At 42.5% G+C, this 27,314-nt stretch overlaps 1 protein-coding gene across 1 annotated transcript; it reads left to right on the top strand.

Annotated features, from left to right (window-relative positions):
* The first annotated feature begins 458 nt into the window (after positions 1-458).
* LOC138680970 (cytochrome P450 2K6-like) lies at positions 459-25,561 on the top strand. The gene is made up of 10 exons (XM_069768156.1): positions 459-490; positions 4,741-4,937; positions 6,303-6,465; positions 8,204-8,353; positions 10,314-10,474; positions 11,614-11,790; positions 16,816-16,957; positions 23,246-23,430; positions 24,904-25,045; positions 25,153-25,561. The coding sequence occupies exons 2-10, from the start codon at positions 4,755-4,757 to the stop codon at positions 25,329-25,331; spliced, it is 1,482 nt and encodes a 493-aa protein (XP_069624257.1). The 5' UTR covers positions 459-490; positions 4,741-4,754; the 3' UTR covers positions 25,332-25,561.
* The last annotated feature ends 1,753 nt before the right edge of the window (positions 25,562-27,314 follow it).

A 27,314-nucleotide genomic window follows, 5' to 3' on the forward strand; every position in this document is an offset into this window, starting at 1 on the left:
GCAACTTATTTGTGGACAAAATCTATATGTAGATATTCTATATTCTAGATATCTATATATCTATATTCTATAACCCTGTATGTAACCCCTTTCTCATGTACAGCACCATGGAATTAATGGTGCTATATAAATAAATAATAATAATAATAATAATATATGTAAACTCCACGTATAGAAAAAAAACTCTCTAGAACTATAACTTTCAGAGCAATATGTCTGAATATCACTGATTTCACCATTGTATTACGGCTCGTCTACAAGAAATTAATTAACAATGGGGAGATATTCAATGTTATTGCTGGAGGAAATATTATAAGGAAAAGTTTTGCAATATCTATAGATTTTCTCGAGATAGAATGCACCAGGTGACGTCAGTTCAGGGTTTAAATATTTTCTCAGTATTTGCTGCTATATATTAGGCTCCGTGATAATATATTACAGACGGACTGAAGAGACAACAGGCATCCAGCTGTATTCTCTAAATTGCCTGGTAAGCAATGTAGTCTTTCAACTGGTTTCAATAACATTTAAATATGACTTTAAATTGTTTTAAAAAATAATTATAAATTAATATAATATAAAAGTATAATTTCTTTACAAAATTTACAAAGTAACTATGACAGAGTATCTAATGTAATCTAAAGTATGTAATATTCTCTGTTTATGTTATTCTTGCATTTAGCTACATTGTAAATGCATTTTCCTATTTATGGGAGAATATAAGCAGAGATGACTGATCATGTTCTTCATTAAAGCATCCCTGAAAATGTCGCATTTGATTCTGAATGGGAAGTTACAGATGTTGTCTGATTATCCCATATCTAGGAGCGCACTGCTCCTCTGCCTCCTGCTTGCTGCAGGGAAGGTCCGCTTCTGATGATTGACAGTTTAGACCAGAAGCATGGTGGCACCATTGGTCCAAACTGTGCACTTTCACAAGTTAGCTTTGCTTCTGCAACATCAGAGGAGAGCAGGGGAAACAAAAATGGCTGAGTACAGCGATCCAGTAAGCTAAAGAACTACATGTGCAAGCTCTATAGCAAGGGTTTGTAAGTTTGTGCTCCTTAGCTAGTATACTGGCTGAGACCACACAGCAGCCATCTGGCTACTGGGATAAGGGTGGATTATTCTTAATTATACCAAACTTATTATTCGTCTGTTTGTTAGGTCCAGGGACATGCACCATTCTTTCATATGAGCTTGTACATTGACTCTTGTTGCTTGTTAATTTGTGGAATGCCTGCTGATTACATATTGCAGAAGCTACCTGCACTTTACTAGTCCACACATCTTTGAGGACAAAAATGAAGGTTGATTGAACAATTGAACAGTAAGGGTTTACATCTCCCCACCTTTCCCAATCCGGTGGGAAAATGACCTGGAAGGGAGTTGTGGAATAGAAAAGGAATCTGCCTTTGTTTTCAGAGAGACTCTGCAGGACATCACCCCAAGTGACCACTGCCCATCACTGAACCCACAAAGAAGTTTGGAGAACCCAGGTTAGGGCAATCAGGTCACCTTGCCATAACTCTCACTGTGCTCAGTCAGCTTCCAAAGCTTGTCGCTACCTCCTCTCTGTGGGTGCCAGCCAAAATTGGGATGCTACTGGTTGGGGCAGTTGAAGACAAAAAAAGAGCACAGCGATGTCAAAAATACTCTGTTGAAAACAAGTCACAATAAATGAGCAAGTGCTAGTCAAAAAATGAAAAAATACAGGGTATTTATTTAATACGTTTTTTTGAAAAAAATGTATCTTAAGCTGCACCACCAATCGCCAAGTTATACCCATAATAGAGCAGTCCTATCTAATGTATATAATCCCTATCTGATGTATTTAAAAACCTGATCATCTGTATAGTACCTGTATAAGCAGGGTTCAGAGAGAAAATTTCCATGTGGACATGCAGGATGGAACAGCTTTAGTGCAAATGGTCCACAAAGGAGTGGTGGACTCCCCAGTCTTGTAGAAACAAGAGAACAAAAATAGAACCAAAACACATGGGCTACTTGCACAGTGAACAAGTCTGTAGAAGCCTGTTCACACCACCAAGAAACTTGAAGACACAAAAAGAGCACAGCGATGTCAAAAATACTCTGTTGTAAAGAAGTCACAGTAAATGAGCAAGTGCTAGTCAAAAAATGAAAAAAATACAGGGTATTTAGTTAATACGTTTTTTTGCAAAAAAATATATATTAAGCTGCTCCACCAATCGCCAAGGTATACCCATAATAGAGCAGTCCTATCTAATGTATATAATCCCTATCTGATGTATTTAAAAACCTGATCATCTGTATAGTACCTGAATAAGCAGGGTTCAGAGAGAAAATATTCATGTGGACATGCAGGATGGAACAGCTTTAGTGCAACTGGCCCACAGAGGAGTGGTGAACTCCCCAGTCTTGTAGAAACAAGAGAACAATTATAGAACCAAAAACACATGGGCTACTTGCACAGTGAACAAGTCTGTAGAAGCCTGTTCACACCACCAAGAAACTTGAAGACACAAAAAGAGCCCAGCAAAGGTCAAAAATACTCTGCTGTAAAGAAGTCACAGTAAATGAGCAAGTGCTAGTCAAAAAATGATAAAAATACAGGGTATTTAGTTAATACGTTTTTTTTTGCAAAAAAATGTATATTAAGCTGCTCCACGCCGGGGGACGCGACAGACACCGGAAGGTAAGTATGTAGTGTTTTTTCTTTTACATTTACAATGGTAACCAGGGTAAACATCAGGTTACTAAGTGCGGCCCTGCGCTTAGTAACCCGATGTTTACCCTGGTTACCCGGGGATTTCGGCATCGTTGGTCGCTGGAGAGCTGTCTGTGTGACAGCTCACCAGCGACCACACAACGATTAAACAGCGATGCTGCAACGATCGGCATCATTGTCTATATCGCTGCAGCGTTGCTTAATGTGACGGTACCTTAAGTTTTTTAGTAACACCTAATTGTCCAATGTAAACAAGGCCTCATTCACAATGTTATCATTTCACACTTTGAAGGGAACCTGTCCCCTGAATTTGGCGGGATCGGTTTTTTGTCATATGGGCGGAGTTTACATCTTACTTGTGGATTCAAGAGTCAGTTCTTCTAGGAGACAGTATCACACACATAACAGTTGGCATTGGAAAACGTTTGGTCTGCCAAAATATCAATCATGAGTAGTTGTTTATCGAATGGGTTTAATTTACAGTAAAAATTAAATTATTACAAAATTTTCTAAAAAAAAAGTGAGCATGGAATAATTAGAAAGTAATTATAGTATGCAACATTATGTTGATCTGCTCATGTTAAAGGGGTACTCTGGGGATAATAAAAAAATTGTACAGTAACTGCCCTCATAGACTAAAAAGATGAGATATCCAGTGTATTATCTTTATAACTCTTGTAATTCATTGTGACACGAGCTGCTCTTCATTGCTCACCCTTTTTTGGGACATTTCAGCAGGGTGCAGTTCCCTGCTGTTGCTATCAGTCAGTCTTCTGATAATAGCTGTTTCTCTGCAGAAAACAGGCGGTGTGGCCAGGCCACCATCTTTCCAGGCAGGCTATTCCTCACAGCAGGGAGCTACACACTGGAGAGTGAGGTATTGCCCCTTACAGTGGGGGAGGTCAGTGAGGAGCAGCTCCTGTCACACTAAATTACAAGTGTTATAAAGATAATTTAACTGCTCTGGGTATCTCATAATTATAGTTTATAAGGCAGGGGCAGTAAAAAATAAAGTTTTATCTCCCCGGAGTTCCCCTTTAAGACAACAATTGGTAAAGTATGGATGAATGAAATATTTAATTTGGTCTGCCAAAATTTTAAACATGAGTAGTTGCTTTTCAAATGGGTTCCATTTACTGAAAAACTTGAAATTATTACTAATCTTTCTAAAAACATGTTGTAAGCATGAAATAGCTAGAAAGTAATTACAGTATGTAAAGTTAGGTTGAAGTGCTCATGTTAAAGGGAACCTGTCACCCCGAAAATCGCGGGTGAGGTAATCCCACCGGCATCAGGGGCTTATCTGCAGCATTCTGTAATGCTGTAGATAAGCCCCCGATGTTACCTGAAAAAGGAGAAAAAGACGTTAGATAATACTCACCCAGGGGCGGTCCCGCTGCTGGTCCGGTCGGATGGGCGTCTCCGGTCCGCTCCGGCGCCTCCTATCTTCTTTCCATGACGTCCTGTTCTGATCTTCAGCCACGGCTCCGGCGCAGGTGTACTTTGCTCTGTCCTGTTGAGGGCAGACAAAGTACTGCAGTGCGCAGGCGCTGGGCCTCTGACCTTACCGGCGCCTGCGCACTGCAGCACTATCCTCTGCCCTCAACAGGGCAGAGCAAAGTACGCCTGCGCCGGAGCCATGGCTGAAGATCAGAAGAGGACGTCATGGAAAGAAGATAGGAGGCGCCGGAGCGGACCGGAGACGCCCATCCGACCTGACCAGCAGCGGGACCGCCCCTGGGTGAATATAATCTAACGTCTTTTTCTCCTTTTTCAGGTAACATCGGGGGTTTATCTACAGCATTACAGAATGCTGCAGATAAGCCCCTGATGCCGGTGGGATTACCTCACCCGCAATTTTCGGGGTGACAGGTTCCCTTTAAGTGACCAACTCTGTAGAATATGGTGGAATGAAAGATTTCTGAATCTGAAATCCTACCAAATCCTGTGATCATCAGTGGTTAGGAAGATGCATGTCATTAGCTGTACACATTACACTGCAATGAAGGACTCTTATTTCTCCACCACAGGTTCTTCTGAGGACATGTTGCCCCTCGATCCAGTCACAGTTCTCTTGTCCATTGTAACATGCATTTTCTTGGCAACTGTTATGTATAAACAGAAGGAACGTGTTCACCCAAATTATCCTCCTGGTCCAAAGCCATGGCCAATAATTGGAAATATTCTCAACTTGGATGTACAGAAACCTTACTTATCATTTCAAGAGGTAAGATCTGGAGATCATTGACTTTTCATCATCTGTAGATGCCTTCCAAGGCTGAGAATATCTTAAAACAGATGATAATACATACATTATAATGCAATTGGTTGTCAATTGGTTGATATGGCTTAAGACTTGATTGGCCATCTTGAAAGACCATAATGCTGATCAGTCATCTTATACATATCTCCAGTGCCTTAAGACATCTTAAAGTTTAGTGGTGAATTATAAGGTAGACCTGTAAACAGAAACAGATCTATTTCTCATATTCATGTAGGGTTAAAATATCTACTTACTAGCATTGCTCTATCACTGTGAAACTACCCAAGGTAAGTAATTACAGAAAGTAGCATTTGAGATCAGATACAGGCCAGATCACACACTTAAGCCTCTCTTCCAAATACACAGACAGCAGAGTCATAAATAATCAAACAGGTATGTGACACACCCAGTAACAAAGCCTTAGCTTGAGAAGAGTGTTGGTTCCTCTGGAGCCCACCACTGAGCTCCTGCAGACGAATAGTAGACAGAGTGAAAGAACTGCATATCTATAGGTACTTGGAGATGCTTCAAATAGGATTTATTAACAGTATTTAATATTCATTAGTTACACCGTGTTAAGTACAGTATTACGTAACGTTTTGGGTGAAAACCCTTCATGAGACATATAGGCTATGTTCACTGCATATAGGTCGATGGAATTCAGGGTGCGGCGTAGGATTTCCCCAAACAAGGACAACCAGGATCCAGCTGAATTAAGGCCCTCTCCCTTGATCCCCTTGACCTATATGCAGTGAACATAGCCTATACATCCGATGAAAGGTCTTCACTCAAAACATTGGTAATACTGTACTTACAGCAGTATAACCAAAAAATGTGAAATATGGTTCAATAAATATCTGAAGCATCTCCAAGTACTTTTAGGTATGCCGTACCTCTACTGTGTCTCTACTATCAGTCATAACTGGAACACGTTACTTAGGGTCCCTGCTGATGGTTTTGCCAAGACTTTCAGTTATGCCTCTGATTATTAAAAATATTTTACACTGTTAATAATTGTTAAGTCCAGCCCTTTTTCAAGTTAAAAGTATTGTGATGGGATTGAGGTTCTTGCGTATTAGAAGCAGCAGACTAATTCTTCAGTGTTGCAGTTTACAACTTAGGAACATATTTCAGGTGACAACTACTTGAGTATTTGCATACTTACAAACATTTTGAATTCCAAATCATTGAGTAACTGTAACCTTGCTTTCGTTATGCCCTGAAAAATTAGAAAAGTAAAAAAAAAAATGTTAGAAATACTAAATTTGAGTAAACTCCAACCTTCTGTGGTCCAGTTAAAACATTGCAATTGGTTGTATGTACTTGCAGCTTGCAAAGACGTATGGTCCAGTCTACAGTATAAAGATTGGAGTTCAGGAGATGGTTGTATTGTCCGGATATGACGTTGTGAAAGAAGCTCTTGTGAACCGAGCAGAGATGTTCACCGACAGACCGAACATACCTGTTTTCATTGATTATTCGAAAGGCTACGGTAACATTTATATGTTCTGTTATTATCCTTTTTTATGCATCTGGTTGGAAAAATTAATAAGTAGAGATGGACCACCCATGTTTTTCAGCAATTTTTGCTTATTAAACGACTGCATTTTGGACTGAATTCTGGCTCCTTATTTTGTGTCCGAGAAGCTACAATGAGCAAAGAATTTCCTTCTGATAAATTTAAATAGTAATGCATAGTAATCATTCATATGTACTACATGGATGACTAAAGTCTACCAGAATTAGAGATCCTGAGTGAGGTTTGCACCCTGATGGAATCCATATTTCCTAATAAGCATTTGGATATTGTAATGACACAACACTAAGGAGAGCTCTCAAAAAGGGAAATCGCGATATAATGCACTGCCCCATCTGGCCCCGATCTGGGCATATATACTATAGTCATACTTTTTTTTTTTCCCCAGAGTGTTTATTTAAGTGAATCAAGGCTAAAATAAGCACAAAAAAAAAACAAATGAAGGAAAAAATGGAAATCGAAATGGAGGCAATAATGCTATGATATTTGGGGGGTTTTGATCAGTGACCACTGGGTTTCACTGGCTGAGCCAAACGACTTGCCACATTGCATTGAATCTGTAGAGATTGGCTCAAGGTATGAACCGTAGATGTTTTTACGAGACCGAGCACAAGAGCCACACAGGCTCAGCACTACGAGTCCTGCCCAGTCAATAACATGCAATAACTTACATGCCAAAAGTTTTTGTTTTAAATATGCATCTGAGAGATAGTAGGGTGTTTACCCCTTAAAAGCGAGGTTTGAAATGGCATTGATTGGTCAATGTTAGTTTTATAAAAGCCATTGGATTGCCCAAATTTAGTCAGTGGAATAAAGAGCAAAACTGTAAATTACTTACATTGTGAGGAAATGTTGTCTTACCCCTGTAAAAATGCCCTGGATGCTAAATGTCTCCATCCTCTTTGTCCAATTTATCGTGTAGTTGCAGAGTCAATTTTCCTCTTAAAGGGAACCTGTCACCCCTAAAATCGCAGGTGAGGTAAGCCCACCGGCATCAGGGGCTTATCTACAGCATTCTGTAATGCTGTAGATAAGCCCCCGATGTTACCTGAAAGAGGAGAAAAAGACGTTAGATTATACACACCCAGGGGCGGTCCCGCTGTTGGTCCGCTCGGATGGGTGTCTCAGGTCCGCTCCGGCGCCTCCTATCTTCATTCCAAGACGTCCTCTTCTGATCTTCAGCCACGGCTCCGGCGCAGGCGTACTTTGTCTGTCCTATTGAGGGCAGAACAAAGTACTGCAGTGCGCAGGCACCGGAAAGGTCACAGAGGCCGGGCACCTGCGCACTGCAGTAGTTTGTTCTGCACTCAACAGGGCAGACAAAGTACGCCTGCGCCGGAGCCGTGGCTGAAGATCAGAAGAGTACATCTTGGAATGAAGATGGGAGGCGCCGGAGCAGACCAGAGACACCCATCCGACCGGACCAACAGCGGGACCGCCCCTGGGTGAGTATAATCTAACGTCTTTTTCTCCTCTTTCAGGTGACATCGGGGGCTTATCTACAGCATTACAGAATGCTGTAGATAAGCCCCTGATGCCGGTGGGCTTACCTCACCCGTGATTTTCGGGGTGACAGGTTCCCTTTAATGAACATCTCCATCTATTAGACTGAGGCCCATTTAATGCAATATTATTTTATACAAGGAAAGGATTTTGAGAAGATGAAAAATGATTTATTATGTCTATTTCACAGGTATTGTCTTCTCTAATGGACATAACTGGAAAGCCATGCGACGGTTTACTCTTTCCACATTACGTGATTATGGTATGGGGACAAGAGCCATAGAAGAGAACATTAATGAGGAAGCCAATTATCTAATAAAAATATTTAGATCCTACAAAGGTCAGAAAAAAAGTATTATTATACTGAAATGTATGTATGTATGTAACTGAGTGCTAAATAGTGATGAGCGAGTGTACTCCTTGCTCGGGTGGTCTCTGAGTGTTTGTTAGTGTTCGGAGATTTAGTTTTTATTGCCTCAGGTGAATGATTTACATCTACTAGCCAGCCTGAGTACATGTGGGGGTTGCCTGGTTGCTAGGGAATCCTCACATGTAATCAAGCTGGCTAGTAGCTGTAAATTATTCAGCTGGGGCAATTAAAACGAAATCTCTGAACACTAAAAAATACTTGGAGATCACTCGAGCATGCTGGGGGAACCCGAGCAACGAGTATACTCGCTCATCACTAGTGCTAAACTATTAGTACATCTTGTCATGGCCATATCTCCTACACTGCAAAAAAAATAAAATACTACACCAACTGCACAATACTAAGCTCTATGAGAAAGAAAACAATTACTTTAATTCTTCTCCATATAAAAATATGACTTCTATAAAACTGCCTCTTATGTACAAGAATATAACTACAATAATACTGCTCCTATGTATAAGAATATAACTACTATAATACTGTCCCTATGTACAAGAATATAACTACTATAATACTGCTCCCTATGTACAACAATATAACTACTATAATACTGCCCCTATATACAAGAATATAACTACTATAATACTGCCCCCTATGTAGAAGAATATAACTACTAGAATACTGCCCCTATGTACAAGAATATAACTACTATAATATTGCCCCCTATGTACAAGAACATAACTACTATAATACTGCCCCTATGTACAAGTATATAACTAATATAATCCAGCCACCTATTTACAATCTTTTATTTACCATGATAAAGCCTCAATGTACTGAAAGGGGTTTTCCCACATAGAAAGTTAATTTTAGTCAATAGATCTTTGAATAGTAATACGTTCTCCATTTTGATGTGTTTAAAAAATTGTTTCTTTTGCTGAGATAATCTTATACATGTGCCCCTGCTGTGTACTGTGTAATGTCCATGTCTCACCGTACAGGGATATTGTCTGTTTATATCACAGGTCCTGGGCAGGGGAGGAAGCAAAAGAGTATATAGACAGAACAGTATGGGATCTCAAATTATTCTTTCTTTATGGTAAAAAATTGCTTGAAAACTGGCAGTAAAATGCTTTGTCCCGCAAAAGAATCAGCTGTGATCTTCTGCTGTAATGTCTGTATAGTCTTTTGCTTCCTCCCCCTCCCAGGAGCTATGATGATTGTACAGTCAGACAGCCATTACACAGTACAAAGCAGGAGCACATTTAAAAAATTATCTCAGCACTGGAAAAACATTTTTTAACACATTCAATTGTGAAACTTATTTTTATTCCAAGATCTATTAATTAAAATGTACTTTGTTAATGGATAAACCCCTTTAACTATTACTACTAATGGGAACCGGTCTCCTTAAAAACACTGCTTAGCTGCAGGTATAGCATTAATCTGTAGTAAATAGCATATAACTCATGTTAGGCTGGTCTCATGCAAGCTTGGCTGCAGGGAGAAAATGAGCTTATATTCTCCCTGCAGCCGATCACTTCCAGTCACAAACAAGCAGTAGATATGCTGCCAGTCAAGGTGTAGAGGGAGCGATAACAGCACGCTGACTGTGTTGTGACTGTTACTGCCCCCTGAGCTACTCCGATAACTGGAAACAAGCGGCTGCAGACAATATATAATATCTGTATTTTCTCCCTGTAGCCGCTTTTCCAGTTACACTGCCACACATGAATTTTGCCTGCAGATAAACAAAGGTTTCATAAGTGACAGGTTCCCTGAAAGCTCTCTTCTTTATTATCTTAATATATTTCTGTATTTCCTTACAGTTGTCAGGAATCTATTTTTATTTTCTGTCTTCATACTGATCAATGAATTCAGCCTTCAGCTTTCCAATCATTATCCTCCATTTTTTTTGCTGTTCCTTTAGGTGAACCCTTTGACAACACCATGATGATGAACACTGCCGTCTGTAATATCATTGTATCTATGTTATTCGGCCATCGCTTTGACTATGATGACCAAAAACTTCACAGACTTTTGAAATTAGTAATGGAGTTGGCCATGATTGCTGGTAGCCCCATGGCCTTGGTAAGCTACTGATGTGGTAAATGGTTGCAGAGTTCGGCAAAGGGTGTGGGAGGGTGCACCGTCTGCTGTCAAAAGTTGCTTATCCATCACACCATCAACCATTTTTATGATTTGCTTACATTTCTCTCCTTCTTAACATCACTGTAGAGCTCATAAATTGGTAGCAACGGTCAAATGCTGTGTAACTATGACATGACTGCTAGAGACTTTCAACAAGGACAGGGGGCACGGGCTGAGAGGAAGCTCTTGACCGGAGGTGGATGAGTAAAGATTTGGTTATATACAATGGGCAAACCAGTGACTGAATGCAAAAAATATATTATTAATCTTGCATAACCAATTTAAAATGGGACAAAATTAACCTTGAATTAATCCTTCTACTCCATAGCGCAATATCTGCCATATGATGGAGCGAGTAGATAAGTCATAACATGCAGGTTGCACGCTTCCAGCCTAGGGTAGTTGTGATATTGGCATAGCTGCCATGAGAAACCACTGAGTCGTGGAGAGAGACTCACTAAGTTGTGAAACCCCATGACTTTAGCATTTGTGGTGGGAGGCTGTATGAGATGGTAACCTCATAGTGGCACGGAACTGTGCCTTGTTGGAGAAGACTCCGAGGTGAGAACTACAGAAGATAGAGGTCTCTTTTGCTAGACTAAGAACTTCTTGTAAGGATGTAAGTCTATTGTTCCCCTGTAAGTGTAGGCCAAGGCAAAACCCAATGTTGTTTACTGGGTGTAAAACTATATCCTTAATAGAATTCGATAAATTTGAACAGTTTGGACGCAATTGGTCAAAGTATGGGGTAACCCTTTGAGGTACTAAAATATTTTTTTTTTCCAAAGTATGAGCGGGGTAGACTTGAACCCAGCCAGAAATGTCTGCCCTGTAGTCTAGTGAGAGTCCTTAGGGTTGAAGTCCAGCTGAGTAACCTCGTATGGTCAAGATAGGTATTGTCAAACCCCCAAAACACAAGAAATAAATAATCAGCCATCTTTCTGAGTACGGAGAAAGTTAAAGTTTTGCATTATCAATTGGAAGGTAGTGGTAATGGTACGATGTATGTAATACTGATGAGTTGTTACACCCATCAGTACTCCTAGATGCAATGACTTCATATACATTTCCCTCCACAGTTGTACAACGCATTTCCTTTCCTGATGCGCTGGTTTCCTGGAACCCATAAATGTATCCAGCAAAACGTTACTGAATTACATTCATTTGTTAAAGAGGTCTTCACCAAACAAAGGAAGGAACTGGATGTGAATGACCAGAGTAGTCTTATAGATTCTTTTTTGGTCAAGCAGAAAGAGGTAAAGTAATAAGATAGATGTTTGTTTAATAATACTGGTTCTCTGGGGCGAAAGGAGAAGGTTAATATTTGCTGAGCACGGCAAAAAGGCAGAGTAAGAATGCTGGGACCCCTGGGAATCCAATCTTCATGATATAATGCAATAAAACCAGTTTTGTCAAAGCTTTAAAAGGTGGAGGTCAAACGTCTTTGAAACATGGACAGCATGCGAAGAAAAGTTCGGCTGTGTCTTCCAAGACAAAGTCTTGTTCTTTATTCAAAATGATGGGCATAGACAACATTTAATAACATGTGTCAAAACATATTCTTATGCATTTCCAAATTAATTCCTTAATCATAGCTATGAGCTATGGTGACACTCTTGACCTGAGCTAACTGCTTGTATATTTCAATGGAAAAGTTATTTCAAGTTTTGAGTCCTGACTATCAGTTTGGATATTGTGATACGATCACTGTCTATTTTTGTATTTCATGGACATGTAAATTTAGGTTAAAGAGTTTGTCCACTATTTTTACTATAATGATCAATCCTTAGGATCGGTCATCAATGTCTGATCTGCTGGGGTCTGACACCTGGCACCCTCCAGATCAGCTGTTATTGGTTTCAGTGATGGTGGCAACCATCCAGAAGTGCTCACTTGCTGAGCTGCTCCATCTACTTGTAGTGCAGTACCAAGCCCCGGACACTACAAGTAGATGGAGCTGCTCGGCAAGTGAGTACTTCCGGCCGGTGCCGACACCGATAACAGCTGATCTGGAGGGTGCCAGATGTCGTACCCCAGCCTATCAGACATTGATGACAGATCCAAAGGTTGGGTCATCAATGTAAAAATAGTGGACAACCTCTTTAAGCAAAATTTACATGTCCATGAAAAATAGACAGAGCTTGGATCACAATAACCAAACTGACAGTAGGGACTTGGTCTGCAAAGAATTAGGAAGAATGGATGCCAATATTACACCAGCCACCAGATCAATGCTGCCTGTGATTGGCTGCAGCAGTCAGATGACTTTGTGAAGTGTATCACCATATAACATCTGATGACACGCTGCTCAAATCGCCTGACTGCTGCAGCCAATCACAAGCTTCAGTGGTCAGGCAGCTAGGGGCAACGGGGGCATCACTATTTCCTGTCGCTGCAAAGACTACATTGTGGCCTGTGTTGGATGCTAGTGGATGCTGATGAGTGAGTACGGTTGAGTTTTCCATTTGGTACAAATCCAGTTTCCTGAGCAAAACTTTGTTTTGCTGAGACAAACACTTGAACTCGTGTGATCCAGTGATCTGTTGCTTTGTAACTTAATGCTATTTCCTGGGTTGATTCTATGATATCATCACGGGACCAATAGGGAATTTTTAATGCAAGAATATTACAAAATAGTATAGATCACGTCAACATATAGAAAGGAATTAAAAATGAAAATGACTTTGTCTTTGGATCACCCCCAACTGTGACAATGTGACAATGCTTCTGGGTCATGCCTTGGTCGAAAGAAAGCCATAAATTAGATGTCTGTCAACGGAATGATTGTTCGGCCGATCGTTTGGCTGGCAGCCATCTCTGCTGCTTCTCCCAAACCCATTAGGGCTGATCCAGCAGAGCGCTCCTGTGCTTTCTATGAGAGGTCCGCTGCCAGTCTGCTGCCTTCTCAAATTATTTTTTATCTAATCTCCATCTATAGATAACCACTTTTACTGGGCCTTATTTCTCCTTTGATGCTTTAGTTCATTTTAAGCCAGTCTTTTAATGCTTTGTGAACAATATCTTCTATGACATTTTCTATCACAATGTCTTATTTTATCCTGGTGATAGTCTGATCTAATTGAAAGATCAAAAATTCTATCAGCCCAAATGTTTGATCAGTTTAGTTCAGGTGCAGCACTCTAAGATTGAACCTTTCACCAGGTTTCTAAAGAGTGGCCATCATTTTTCAGGCCTCTTTTACACCATTCTGGCATGTTGTATATATGTCTCCATTCTTCTCTGCATAACACAGAAAATAGCTTTCATGATACCTACAGACAGAGCGGTCCGGTTAAATGGGCATCTCTGGCCTTGATCTGGAACCTCATCTCTTCTTACAATTGCGGTCCTTCTTCCCGCTTCATGTGGATGATGCGTCCTATGCCATCCACACAGTATACCACAATTGCACTCCTGCTTAGGTGCACTTCTCTCTGCCTTGACGAGGGTAGAATACTGTAGTGCGCATGCACCGTGAAAGGCCATCCAGTATCGATGACTCTGAAGTGAAGCCGGCACATGCGCACTATAGTACTTTGGTTGTTTAATTTACTGGAAGGAATATGGCAGAGAAGAGAGGTGAGAAATTCCAAATTAAATCTAGAGGTCTGTTACTCATTAAGACATTCAATTTAAAGGACCCTTTCAAACCTTACTGGATTCCTTCAAGGAAAGGCTGTTAGTGGGAGGGGGGACCATTCTCTGTATTCATAAGATCTCTAGACCACAACTTTGTTCTTTGTTCATAGTCTCACCCCTGCTCAGTCTTCCTGGGTTATGGTACCATTTCATAGCTTGGGTTATTCGATAGCTAGCTACCATTTACAACTGACACTGACTGATGATATCCTTTCGTCGTACATGTATGGCGATTTATAGAAATCACCTTCCTCTGAAAGAGTAAAAAAAAAATCCTCCTCTACACATTCATCTGCCACCAGCAATTCAGAAGGGTAGGAAAGAATCCCCTCAACTCCAAAATCCTGACAGATTGTGCTCTGGTGTAATGTCAGTAAGGGGCGACATCAAGCCTCTTCTACGATCTGCTCTGTGCTGTCCCGAGAGCTTCAGTGCCCCGTGGGCCACAGTTGACAGCCTCAAGGGCTCCATGTGGCGTCAGACCATGTGTTAGAGATCAATGCTTTAATGCAGTGGTGGGCAATTAATTTTCCTGAGGGGCCACATGAGAGACCGCGACTGTTGTCGAGGACTGCACCAATAAGCCGAAATTAATTCTGCTCAATATTAACATCAATATATTATAATTATTATATTATTGATAGTTATATTAATATTAATTGTATCACTTAATATTGAGCAGAATTAAGTTGACATCCCCTTATATATCATTTGAACCCGAGTACAGGCCCATTTGTATATCATATGAGACCCCCACAGAGCCTTATATGCTGTAAGAGCCCCCACATAGCCTCCCTATATACAGCATGAGCCCCACACAGCCTCCTTATATAATGAATGAGCCCCACACAGCCTCCCTATATATGGCATGAGCCCAACACAGCCTCCCATATACTGCTTGAGCCCCACACAGCCTCCCCATATACTGAATGAGCCCCACACAGACTCCCCATACACAGCGCAAGCCCCACACAGCCTCCCCATACATAGCACGAGCCCCACACAACCTACTCTCATACTGCATAAGCCCCACACAGCTCCCAATGGGAAGAATGAGGCCTCCATAGCCTCCCCTTGTGCAAGACAAGGCCCCCATTGTCTCCCCTACTGCAGCACAAGGCTCCCATAGCCTTCCCTTGTGCAGCACGTGGCACCCATAGCCTCCCCTTTGAAGCACAGGGCTCTGTAGCCTCCCTATGTGCACCACGAAACCCCAATAGCCTCCTCATGTGCAGCACAACACCCTGTAGCCTCTCTATGTGCAGCACAATGCTCCCATAGCCTCCCAATGTGCACCAAAACACCCCTATAGCCTCTCCATGTGCAGCACAACATGCCTATAGCCTCCCCATGCACAGAGCGACACCCCCATAGCCTCCTCTTGTGCAGCACAAGGTCCCCATAACCTCCCCATGTGCAGCACGGGGCCCCATAGTCTCCCATTGTGTATCACGAGGCCCCCATAGTCTCCCCTTGTGCAGCAGGAGGCCCAGTAGCCTCCCAATGTGCAGCATGACACCCCGATAGCCTCCCCATGTGCAGAACAACACCCCGTAGCCTCTCCATGTGCTGCACAATGTCCCCATAGCCTCCCTATGCGTAGCACAACACCCCAATAGCCTCCTAATGTTCAGCACAACACCCCATAGCATCTCCATGTGCAGCACGATGCTCCCTTAGCCTCCGCATTTACATCATAACACCTCCATCTCCTCTCCATGTGCATATCGACACCCACATAGCCTCTCCAAGTGCACCATGTCACCACCATAGCCTCCCCTTGTGCAGTACCACACCCTCATAGCCTTTCCATGCTCACCCAAACATCCCATGCACATGAAAAAAAATGAACACCACATACTCTCCTCGGTCCTGTTCCCCGGCGCTTTGCTTCCGTCTTGGTGTCTCCTGTGCGCTGACTCTCAGTAGCACACAGTTGACACAAAAAAATTACATCATCATGACAGCCGATTCACACGCTGATTGGTGGAGGAAGTGGACAGAGACCCCTCCCCCACCAGAGAAGTCAGCACAGATGGAGACAGCAAGCAGGTAGGCACGGTGCGGCCCATGGAACTCTGTTTTCCAGCCCCACGGCTATTTCGGTCTGCGGGTAGAATTTCTATTCTCTAAGAAATAATTTTTTTCTACTCATAATCCTTTGTGATGCAGAACAATTGTTTTTATTGAGTGCATTAATTAAGTTTGAGCTGAAGTATGGTTCACAAGCTACTATCTAACACGGTAATTTGATAAAGCCATCTAAACACCCTTATATATTATTGTGTTGGCATCCTGAAGTCACCACTAGAAGGAGATTTCTGCACACTGATTGTACCTTGAACTCAATAATCACACAGTACACAGTAAGCTCCCTCTATTGGTCCCGCTCGTCAACACTAGCGGGCAAGTTTACTTTTAAAAGAAGATCTATACAGGGGATTTGGAGTTCTGTATATCCAAAACAAAAATTCAAGTGCTCTTAAGTTATAGTTAGAAATTATTCAAAAACAATTGAAATAAAAAATGAAACAGTATTAAAAAAAATGGAGATTTACTTTGCTCCAATATCCTTTTTGCTTTTTCTAGTATTTGTCTACAGTGTTCCCTAATAGATGTATTCTGCATTTTGTGCTTTTCAGGAGAAACCAAATCCTGAATTATATTTTCATGATGAAAACTTAACAGCTGTTGTAACTGACTTGTTCGCTGCTGGAATGGAGACGACTTCTACCACCCTGAGATGGGGCCTTCTACTGATGATGAAATATCCTGAAATCCAAAGTAAGGAGACATGACTAATGATTGTTGTAAATACAATAGAAATATACAAGCAGTTATGTCTAACTGTGACTGATAGAAGCTACACTGTTGATTTAGAAAAATCCAGCGCTATAGTGGATAAAACTGTAATTGCTGACAGGGAGTGGTTAGCTTAACCACGGGGGATAATGGGAAATTTGTTATTGTGTTCTGGACATCTAAGAGTAAGCTATGTGCTATAGAATCTCCTGTCAGACTGAAATCAGACAAGCTGTATAGACCAGTTCTTTTGGGAAATACATCTTTATTGCCTAAAAATAGAAGTGAGAGAGCTACAGCACTGGACTCATCCCCCTCCTCACCCACCTCACGTCAAGCCAACTTCATGTCTCACTTTGCAAGGGGGTGTGGAACACCACTCTTGGAGCCAGACCAGTGTGAAACGGGTGACGCACCCTAATAGTGGAGGAGAACCTCAGCAGATGACCACGCTATTACTGAAGATAATCTCTATATAAAGACCAACATGGATAGTACCGCCATATAGTCAGTGGTAGATACCAGCCCTAGAGAACATATAAGAGATCACAGCACAGTTAATGTCTTACCGCTGCCGTCCTTTCTTATGGAATCGTTCACTTTTCCCGTTTTTTCTATCTGGCCCAAACTGACATGACAGCTTCTTCCACCCAGGACTCGTCTGCAGAGAATACAACAAAGACACATTTCACTTCTCATATTCAAGCTCCGTCACATCTATTCCCAACCTGCACAAACTCCTCATCCTGCTGATACCCCAATACTGAGCCGCTGCTGCCGTATGTGTCCCTATTACTGCACCTGATACCCCAATACTGAGCTGCTGCTGCTGCAGTATGTGTCCTATTACTGCCCCTGATACCCCAATACTGAGCCGCTGATGCCCTATGTGTCCATATTACTGCACCTGATACCGCAATACTGAGCCGCTGCTGCCGTATGTGACCCTATTACTGCACCTGATCTCCCAATACTGAGCCGCTGCTGCCGTATGTGTCCCTATTACTGCACCCGATACCCCAATACTGAGCCGCTGCTGCCGTATGTGTCCCTATTACTCCACCTGATACCCCAATACTGAGCCGCTGCTGCCGTATGTGTCCCTATTACTGCACCTGATACCCCAATACTGAGCCGCTGCTGCCGTATGTGTCCCTATTACTGCACCTGATACCCCAATACTGAGCCGCTGCTGCCGTATGTGTCCCTATTACTGCACCTGATACCCCAATACTGAGCCGCTGCTGCCGTATGTGTCCCTATTACTGCCCCTGATACCCCAATACTGAGCCGCTGCTGCCGTATGTGTCCCTATTACTGCACCTGATAACCCAATACTGAGCCGCTGCTGCCGTATGTGTCCCTATTACTGCACCTGATATCCCAATACTGAGCCGCTGCTGCCGTATGTGTCCCTATTACTGCCCCTGATACCCCAATACTGAGCCGCTGCTGCCGTATGTGACCGTATTACTGCCCCTGATACCTCAATGCTGAGCTGCTGCTGCCATATGTGACCCTATTACTGCACCTGATACCCCAATACTGAGCCGCTGCTGCCGTATGTGACCCTATTACTGCCCCTGATACCTCAATACTGAGCTGCTGCTGCCATATGTGACCCTATTACTGCCCCTGATACCCCAATACTGAGCCGCTGCTGCTGTATGTGTCCCTATTACTGCACCTGATACCCCAATACTGAGCTGCTGCTGCCGTATGTGACCCTATTACTGCACCTGATACCCCAATACTGAGCCGCTGCTGCCATATGTGACCCTATTACTGCACCTGATACCCCAATACTGAGCTGCTGCTGCCGTATGTGACCCTATTACTGCACCTGATACCCCAATACTGAGCCGCTGCTGCCGTATGTGTCCCTATTACTGCCCCTGATACCCCAATACTGAGCCGCTGCTGCCGTATGTGTCCCTATTACTGCACCTGATACCCCAATACTAAGCCTCTGCCGTATGTGTCCCTATTACTACACCTGATACCCCAATACTGAGCTGCTGCTGCCGTATGTGACCCTATTACTGCACCTGATACCCCAATACTGAGCCGCTGCTGCCGTATGTGTCCCTATTACTGCCCCTGATACCCCAATACTGAGCCGCTGCTGCCATATGTGCCCCTATTACTGCACCTGATACCCCAATACTGAGCTGCTGCTGCCGTATGTGTCCCTATTACTGTAACTGATACCCCAATACTGAGCCTCTGCTGCCATATGTGTCTCTATTACTGCATCTGCTGTGCGGTTCTCTATGCCCTCTAAATTCTAAAGCAACCCACTATAATATAGGAATGCCAGGCACAAGTGCCCTAGAAAACAGAGCCCACATTGTGCCCCCTAGTAAGTAATAATGCCCTGTGTGCCCTTTTGATAGTCACAGTAACCTGTGTTCCCCTATAACAATAAGTGCCCACTTTACATTTAATAATGTCCCGAGTCGCCCCCCCCTGTACAGCTCATCTATACACAGTATGATGCTCTCTTATGCACAGTATAATACCCCCTCACTGTATAGTACCACTCACCCAATATAATGGCCCCTTAGTAGCCCCCAAACTGTTTCATGGCTCAAACACTGTATGATGGCCCCTTCATTGTAATCCCCACACTGTATGATGGCCCCATAGATAACCTCTATATAGTATAATGTGCCAGATAGTCCTCAGTATAGCTCAATGCAGCACCCCCATAGGCAGACCCTATAGTATAAGACAGTACCCCATAGGCAGACCTTGTAGTATAAGACAGTACCCCATAGGCAGACACTGTAGTATAAGACAGTAACCCCATAGGCAGACCCTGTAGTATAAGACAGTACCCCATAGGCAGACCCTGTAGTATAAGACAGTACCCCATAGGCAGGTCCTGTAGTATAAGACAGTACCCCATAGGCAGACCCTGTAGTATAAGACAGTACCCCATAGGCAGGCCCTGTAGTATAAGACAGTACCCCATACGCAGACCCTGTAGTATCCCCTCATCCTTAAAGCATGCCAACATCACACCCATCCTCAAAAAGCCCTCCCTCGACCCATCCTCTGTGTCTAGCTATCGCCTGATATCTCTTCTCCCTTATGCCTCCAAATTTTTGGAGCAACACGTCCATCTTGAACTGTCCTCCCACCTCTCCTCCTGCTCCCTCTTTGATCAGTTACAATCTGGCTTCCGTCCCCATCACTCAACTGAAACTGCCCTAACTAAAGTCACCAATGACCTACTAAGTGCCAGGAGCAAGCGACACTACTCTGTCCTCCTTCTCCTGGACCTGTCTTCTGCCTTCGACACTGTGGACCACTTCCTTTTGCTACAAATCCTCTCATCTCTTGGCATCAGAGACTTGGCCCTTTTCTGGATCTCATCATATCTGACAGACCGAACATTCAGTGTCTCCCTCCCCCAATCCACCTCCTCACTTCGGCCTTTGTTCCTCAAGGCTCTGTTCTAGGACCCCTACTCTTCTCCATCTACACTTTCGGCCTGGGACAGCTCATAGAATCCCACGGTATGCAGTACCATCTCTGCGCTGATGACACGCAGATCTACCTATCCAGATCTGACCTTACCTCCTTACTTATTAAAATCCCGCACTGTCTGTCTCCTATTTCAACCTTCTTTTCTGCTCGCTTTCTACAACTGAACATGGACAAAACAGAATTCATCATCTTTCCCCATCTCACTCTACCTCTCCTCCAGACCTATCCATCAATGTCAATGGTTGCTCACTTTCCCCAGTCCCACACGCCCGTTGTCTCAGGGGATTCTCGACTCTGCCCTCTCTTTCAAGCCACATATCCAAACCCTTGCCTCCTCCTGCCGTCTCAAACTCAAAAATATTTCCCGGATCCGTTCTTTCCTTGACCGCAACACCGCAAAAACGCTAGTGCATGCCCTTATCATCTCCCTCCTCGACTACTGCAACCTCCTACTCTCTGGACTCCCATCTAGCACTCTGGCACCACTCCAATCCATCCTACACTCTGCTGCCCGACTAATCTACCTGTCTCCCCGCTATTCCCCAGCCTCTCCCCTATGTCAAGCCATTCACTGGCTTCCTATCGCCCAGAGACTCCAGTTCAAAACCCTCACAATGACATACAAAGCCATCCACAACCTGTCTCCTCCATACATCTGTGACATGGTCTCCCAGTACCTACCTACACGCAACTTCCGATCCTCTCAAGACCTCCTTCTCTACTCCCCTCTCATCTCTTCTTCCCACAACCACATCCAAGACTTCTCCCGTGCTTCCCCCATATTCTGGAACTCTCTACCCCAACACATCAGACTCTCGCCTACCATAGAAACCTTCAAAAAGAACCTGAAGACCCACCTCTTCCGACAAGCCTACAGCCTGCAGTGATCCTGAAGTTACTGAACCGCCGTGCAACCTGCCCTACCCTTTCCTAGTGTTTCATCACCCATCCCCTGCAGACTGTGAGCCCTCATGGGCAGGGTCCTCCCTCCTTATGTACCCGTGTGCCTTGTTATTTGCTCATGTTTAATGTATTTGTCTATATTTGCCCTGTATTCACATGTAAAGCGCCATGGAATAAATGGCTCTATAAAAATGTATAATAATAATAATAATATAAGACATTACCCCCACAGGTAGACCCTGTTGTATAAGTCAGTACCCCCATAAGCACATCCTTTTATATAATACAGTACCCCCATAGGCAGACCCTTTTATATAGTACAGTACCCCCATAGGCAGTTTATATAATACAGTACCCCCATAGGCAGACCCTTTTATATAATACAGTACCCCCATAGGCAGACCCTTTTATATGATGCAGTACCTCCATAGGCAGACCCTTTTTATATAATACAGTTCCCCCATAGGCAGACCCTTTTATATAATGCATTTCCTCCATAGTCAGACCCTTTTATATAATGCAGTACCCCCATAGGCAGACCCTTTTATATGATGCAGTACCTGCATAGGCAGAGCCTTTTATATAATACAGTACCCCCATAGGCAGATCCTTTTATATAATACAGTACCCCCATAGGCAGATCTATTTATATAATACAGTACCCCCATAGACTGACCCTTTTACATAATGCAATACCTCCATAGGCAGACCCTTTTATATAATGCATTTCCTCCATAGTCAGACCCTTTTATATAATGCATTTTCTCCATTGGCAGACCCTTTTACATAATGCAGTACCCCATAGGCAGACCCTTTTATATAATGCGGTACCCCCATAGGCAGACCCTTTTATATAATACAGTACCCCCATAGACAGACCCTTTTATATAATGCAGTACCCCCATAGGCAGACCCTTTTATATAATACAGTACCCCCAAAGGCAGACCCTGTAGTTTAAGGCAGCCCCCATAAAAGAAACACAATACTCACCTCTCTTCCACCTGCTTCCTGCACTGCGACGAGCTCCCGCTCATCTCCGACACTGACAGCGGCTACGATGATGTCATCCCGGCACCCGCTGTCAGTGTCGGCGATGCCAGGAGGCCAGACACTGACAGAAGGATGATGGGAGAAGGAGCGCACCGCTCCTTCTCCCATCAATGCGGTGAGCTGTATTGGCTAGCTGCCGATACAGCTCACCTTGTGACGACAGGCGGGGGGCCCACTGCTGGCACCGGGCCCCCCCCCCCGCCTGCTCAGGAGCCCCATACTGACAGAGCAGGGAGATCAATTCGATGCAGTTACAGTGGCGTAGCTCCGGGTGGGCACCCTCTGAGCTCCGGGCCCGGGGCGACAGCACCCTCTGCCCCCCCGGTAGCTACGCTACTGATCCGAGCATTTTATTGCTCGCTCATCACTACTGAAAACACCTCTATATACAGTAGATAACAGATGATTCATCATTCATAATGGGTAATGTCACAGCTCACCTCCTCCTCCTCTGAAATGTCTGATAACACCTATATATATTATATAACAAATAATCCACCATTTTCAATATTTAATGTGACAGCTCACCTCTTCACCTTCCTGGGCAATGACTGATAAGATCTTTATATACAGTAGATAACACAAGATCCACCATTCACAATGCAGCATGTCACAGCCCACCTCCTTCTCCTTCCTTCACAATGACCTTTAAACAGGTACCTTAGATGCCTAATGCAAATTAGAGGGTCAAGGTCTGCTAATTTACAAGTACCTCTATGATTTTATGAGGGAAAGCTGGGGATCTGGGACTTTATAAAACAGGATACATGGTTCTAGTTAAGAATTTGAGATATTAAGGATAATTATTTCTTTAATAACAGAAAATGTTCATAAAGAAATCGAAACAGTCATCGGTTTAGCTGAACCTCAGATGATACATCGCAAAGAAATGCCATACACGGACGCTGTCATCCACGAGATTCAGAGATTTGCCAATCTTGTGCCAACCAATGTGCCACGTCAGACCACTCAAGATGTCACAGTGAAGGGCTTCTTCCTGCCAAAAGTAGGTATTAAAAAAAGAATATTCCCTGGTAGCATCTTGCTTAGAGTTGAGTGAATCAATCCGCAGAGGAACAACTTCTAGTAGAATTTCCTGAAATTTGCAGATACTCACATAATCAAAAATGTTGCCATTGAGTTTGTGAGGATCGGCCAAAAGAAAAAAGTGCCCAGCATTGTTTAACACACAACCAATGACTAAGAGTGGGGCAATAAAGTCATGCATTCCAGCATGGCTTCACCATGATACCCTACAGCTATCACATGACATGGACTAACACAGCCAATCATGGGGTTATCACAGCAAACCTAAAAGATGGAAGTTGGTCAAGGAGTGAAATTTTATGCTTTTACAGTGTAATAAAAAAGGTCAGAGCACACAGCTCATTCCCCCTAGGGATAGATATAGGCCTAAGCAGTGAAACACTGTACCTGTATTGTCAGTGTGACTGCAAATTGATTGATCTGAGATAGACACACCTTAATATCAGCATTTTTTCACATACTGCCATCAAGGAGGGCAGCAATAAGCCCCTCGGTGAAAATATTGCTACTGAAACAAAATCCTGAATCCAAGGCTGGAGTTCAACAGAAAGTATGCTTCCTGCATTGCGAGATCAGCAAGTCATAAATATATTTCATATCCAAAAGATAATTTGCCACCACCTCCACTTACCATCCATTTACACCTATTTAGATATATTGACATAATTTAGACATTAGAGAGGCTGTCTTTTCAATGCAGAGCTGAGAAAGGGTTCAATAAGCTCCTAGACGCGTTTTTTCAGGCAGTTAGAGACTTTTTAGGGATTTGTGGCAAATATATTCTAATCAAATCAATTTTGGAGGTAAAGTTATCAAACCTGACAAATTCAAAGATTGAAGCGATCAACTTATCTCAATTCTTGATTAATGGGACCTTGTATTTTTCCATAGTTTATAGGACATCCTGAGGTATTAGGAAATATTAGAAGAGGTCATTTATTTAGTCATGCAATATGGAGATGTTATCAGGATTTTATACTCCAAACTAATGACAAGTATGTAAAAGGTCCCAAAGCCCCGATAACAGGATAACTAGGAGTCTCAGTGGTCAAAGCATCAGCAATCAGCAAGTTAAGATTTTTTGTAATACCCCTTTAACACAATGTCCAAGATTATTGTTCAGTTTCTCTTGCCTAAATAAATATATGTTTTGGGCCAAAGAGGCTGCATAGAGATCACTTTCAGATGTCACTTGATTTAAAAATGAGTAATAATAATAATAATAATAATAATAATAATAATAAATGAGAGGCTGCTTGAGACGAAATACGCCAGCCTCCTCTGTTGTCCACAAAAAGTACTGAATACATTTCCACATGGGGATCTAATAATGTGCCCTTATGAGGTCCAGTTATTAGTGCTGAGGGTTCTGCCCTACATTTAGTACATCTTAGCATGAAGAATCATTAATGAATTCATGATTTTTTTGCAGGGAACTCATGTAATACCATCACTGACATCTGTCCTTCGAGATGACAAGTACTTCAGGAAACCTGACAACTTTTATCCTGAACATTTTTTGGACTCTGATGGAAATTTTGTCAAAAATGAGGCCTTTATACCATTTTCTGTTGGTGAGTATTCTCAAAAGTAGAGATGGTGAATAATTCAACCATCTCAGGGACTTTCTGATACCAGAACACTCCATGGTCTTATGTTTTCTATCTGCTCATTTTTATAGGGAAGAGAAGTTGTGCAGGAGAGAACTTGGCTAAAATGGAACTTTTCCTCTTCTTTACAAAGCTGCTTCAGAACTTCACATTCAAGGCTCCTCCCGGAGCAAAGCTGGATCTCAATGGTACCGTTGGCTTCTCCACACGCCCCCAAGAACATGAGATATGTGCAATTCCACATTATTAAACAAAACATGTCAGCCACTGCAAGTGTTAAGGTACCGTTGCACTAAACGATTTCCCAACGATCACGACCAGCGATACGACCTGGCCGTGATCGTAGGTAAGTCGTTGTGTGGTCGCTGGGGAGCTGTCACACAGACAGCTCTCTCCAGCGACCAACGATCAGGGGAAAAACTTCGGCATCGTTGAAACTGTCTTTAACGATGCCAAAGTCCCCGGGTAACCAGGGTAAACATCGGGTTACTAAGTGCAGGGCCGCGCTTAGTAACCCGATATTTACCCTGGTTACCATTGTAAAAGTAAAAAAAAAAAAACCACATACTCACATTCCGATGTCTGTCAGGTCACGTTACTTGGGAAACATAACGTAGTAAGTCATTGACAACTCTCAGTTTCTTGAGGAGTGACTGTAATTATGAAAATAAATATTCCTGCCCTTTAATGCTATTTGTAAATGTACGTTATATTCTTGTATATTTCATTGTTGTCAGTATTACGTGTGCATTTTGTAAGAAACCCAATAAAAATAGAATGAAAAAGTAACTCTGTCTCAGCTCCTGGTTTGAATGCAAAGGAACATGAAAACTATCAGCAGCAGATTAGCTTTTACAGATAACCTGATATCTTGCTCTGCTTATTGCTCTGGTAATGAGCCTCAGTTTAGTACTTTGCATTTACAAAGGTTCACTTATTAACAAGCTAGCTTCATTTATGACCTTGATAAATAATGAATAATACTGGTCAACGCAAATTTTCTGGCAAAAGGTTATAAAACATATTTTAAGTCAATTTTGGCTGCTGATTACGAATATGAACTCCGTTTTTGGCTATCACATCAGGATTTCGAGATATTTTCAATTTTTGATGAAAATTACTCCTAATGTTTTATGTTAAAAACACATGATTTTCGGTACTACATTTTATATATTTTTAATCAAGGAATAACAAAGATTACAAAGTCTATGTACAGCAAATCAAATATACTTACAGAATTAAACTACAAAATATAAAAACACATATATATGGCGCACAGATGAAGGACAAATGGTAGTTATTTGAACTTTCTTTTCTTGGCTGATCTGTGATGTACAGCTTCTGGGTTGTCTCTCCTCAAGCTCCAGCAATAGTCATCCATCATATGTGAGTCCCACCGACCTTGATACCGTTCTTCCATTGTTTTAATGTCCTGATGAAAACGCTCCCCTTGCTCCTCGCTCTCATCCCCAAGGTTCTCTGGAAAAAGTCCAAATGGCTGTGTAAATAGTGAATCTTGATACTCATTCTATATCCAAGATTTCGCAGACTCATTAGTAGCTCTTCCACAATCTCTTCTTAGTTGTCTGCTTTCTTATTCCCTAGAAAATTCTGCACCACATTACAAAATGCATTCCAAGCTCTTTCTTCTCTCTCATTCATTAATGTGATCAAATTTGGGTCTCTCATAAGTGTTCGTATTTGAGGTTCATCAAATATTCCAGCCTTTTTCTTCTCTTCACGGAGACCAGGAAAAGTTGAACATATATAGTTAAAGCATTCTCCACTGTGATTGAGAGCTTTGACGAACTGCTTCATCAATCCAAGTTTTATGTGTAAGGGAGGAAAGACAATGTCCTTCCTATCCACTAGAGGATCATGGATGACATTCTTATCGCCAGATGCCAAACTTGGAAACAGGACTAAACAGGCGGCATAGCTTTGTTCAGTGGAGGACGACTGTAATGAGTGGCGCAGACACAGTTTGTAGGCCCACAATACAAAAGTAGGCTAAAAGCAGTTCAAAATTGGAAACAGGACTTAACAGGCTGCATAGCTTTGTTCAGTGGAGAACGACTGTAATGAGTGGCGCAGACACAGTTTGTAGGCCCACAATATAAAAGTAGGCAAAAAGCAGTTCAAAATCGGAAACAGGACTAAACAGGCGGCATAGCTTTATTCAGTGGAGGATAACTGTGATGAGTGGCGCAGACACAGTTTGTAGGCCCACAAT

This window comes from Ranitomeya imitator, chromosome 5 (genome assembly GCF_032444005.1).
Source record: "Ranitomeya imitator isolate aRanImi1 chromosome 5, aRanImi1.pri, whole genome shotgun sequence".
NCBI lineage: Eukaryota > Metazoa > Chordata > Amphibia > Anura > Dendrobatidae > Ranitomeya > Ranitomeya imitator.

What these genes read in the sequence shown, in the direction of transcription:
- LOC138680970 (XM_069768156.1), top strand. Translation starts at nt 4,755, where the DNA reads ATGTTGCCCCTCGATCCAGTCACAGTTCTCTTGTCCATTGTAACATGC. An exon ending in GAAATATCCTGAAATCCAAA is followed by an intron (nt 16,958 to 23,245) that starts GTAAGGAGACAT and finishes CTTTAATAACAG; the next exon opens with AAAATGTTCATAAAGAAATC. An exon ending in AGGGCTTCTTCCTGCCAAAA is followed by an intron (nt 23,431 to 24,903) that starts GTAGGTATTAAA and finishes ATTTTTTTGCAG; the next exon opens with GGAACTCATGTAATACCATC.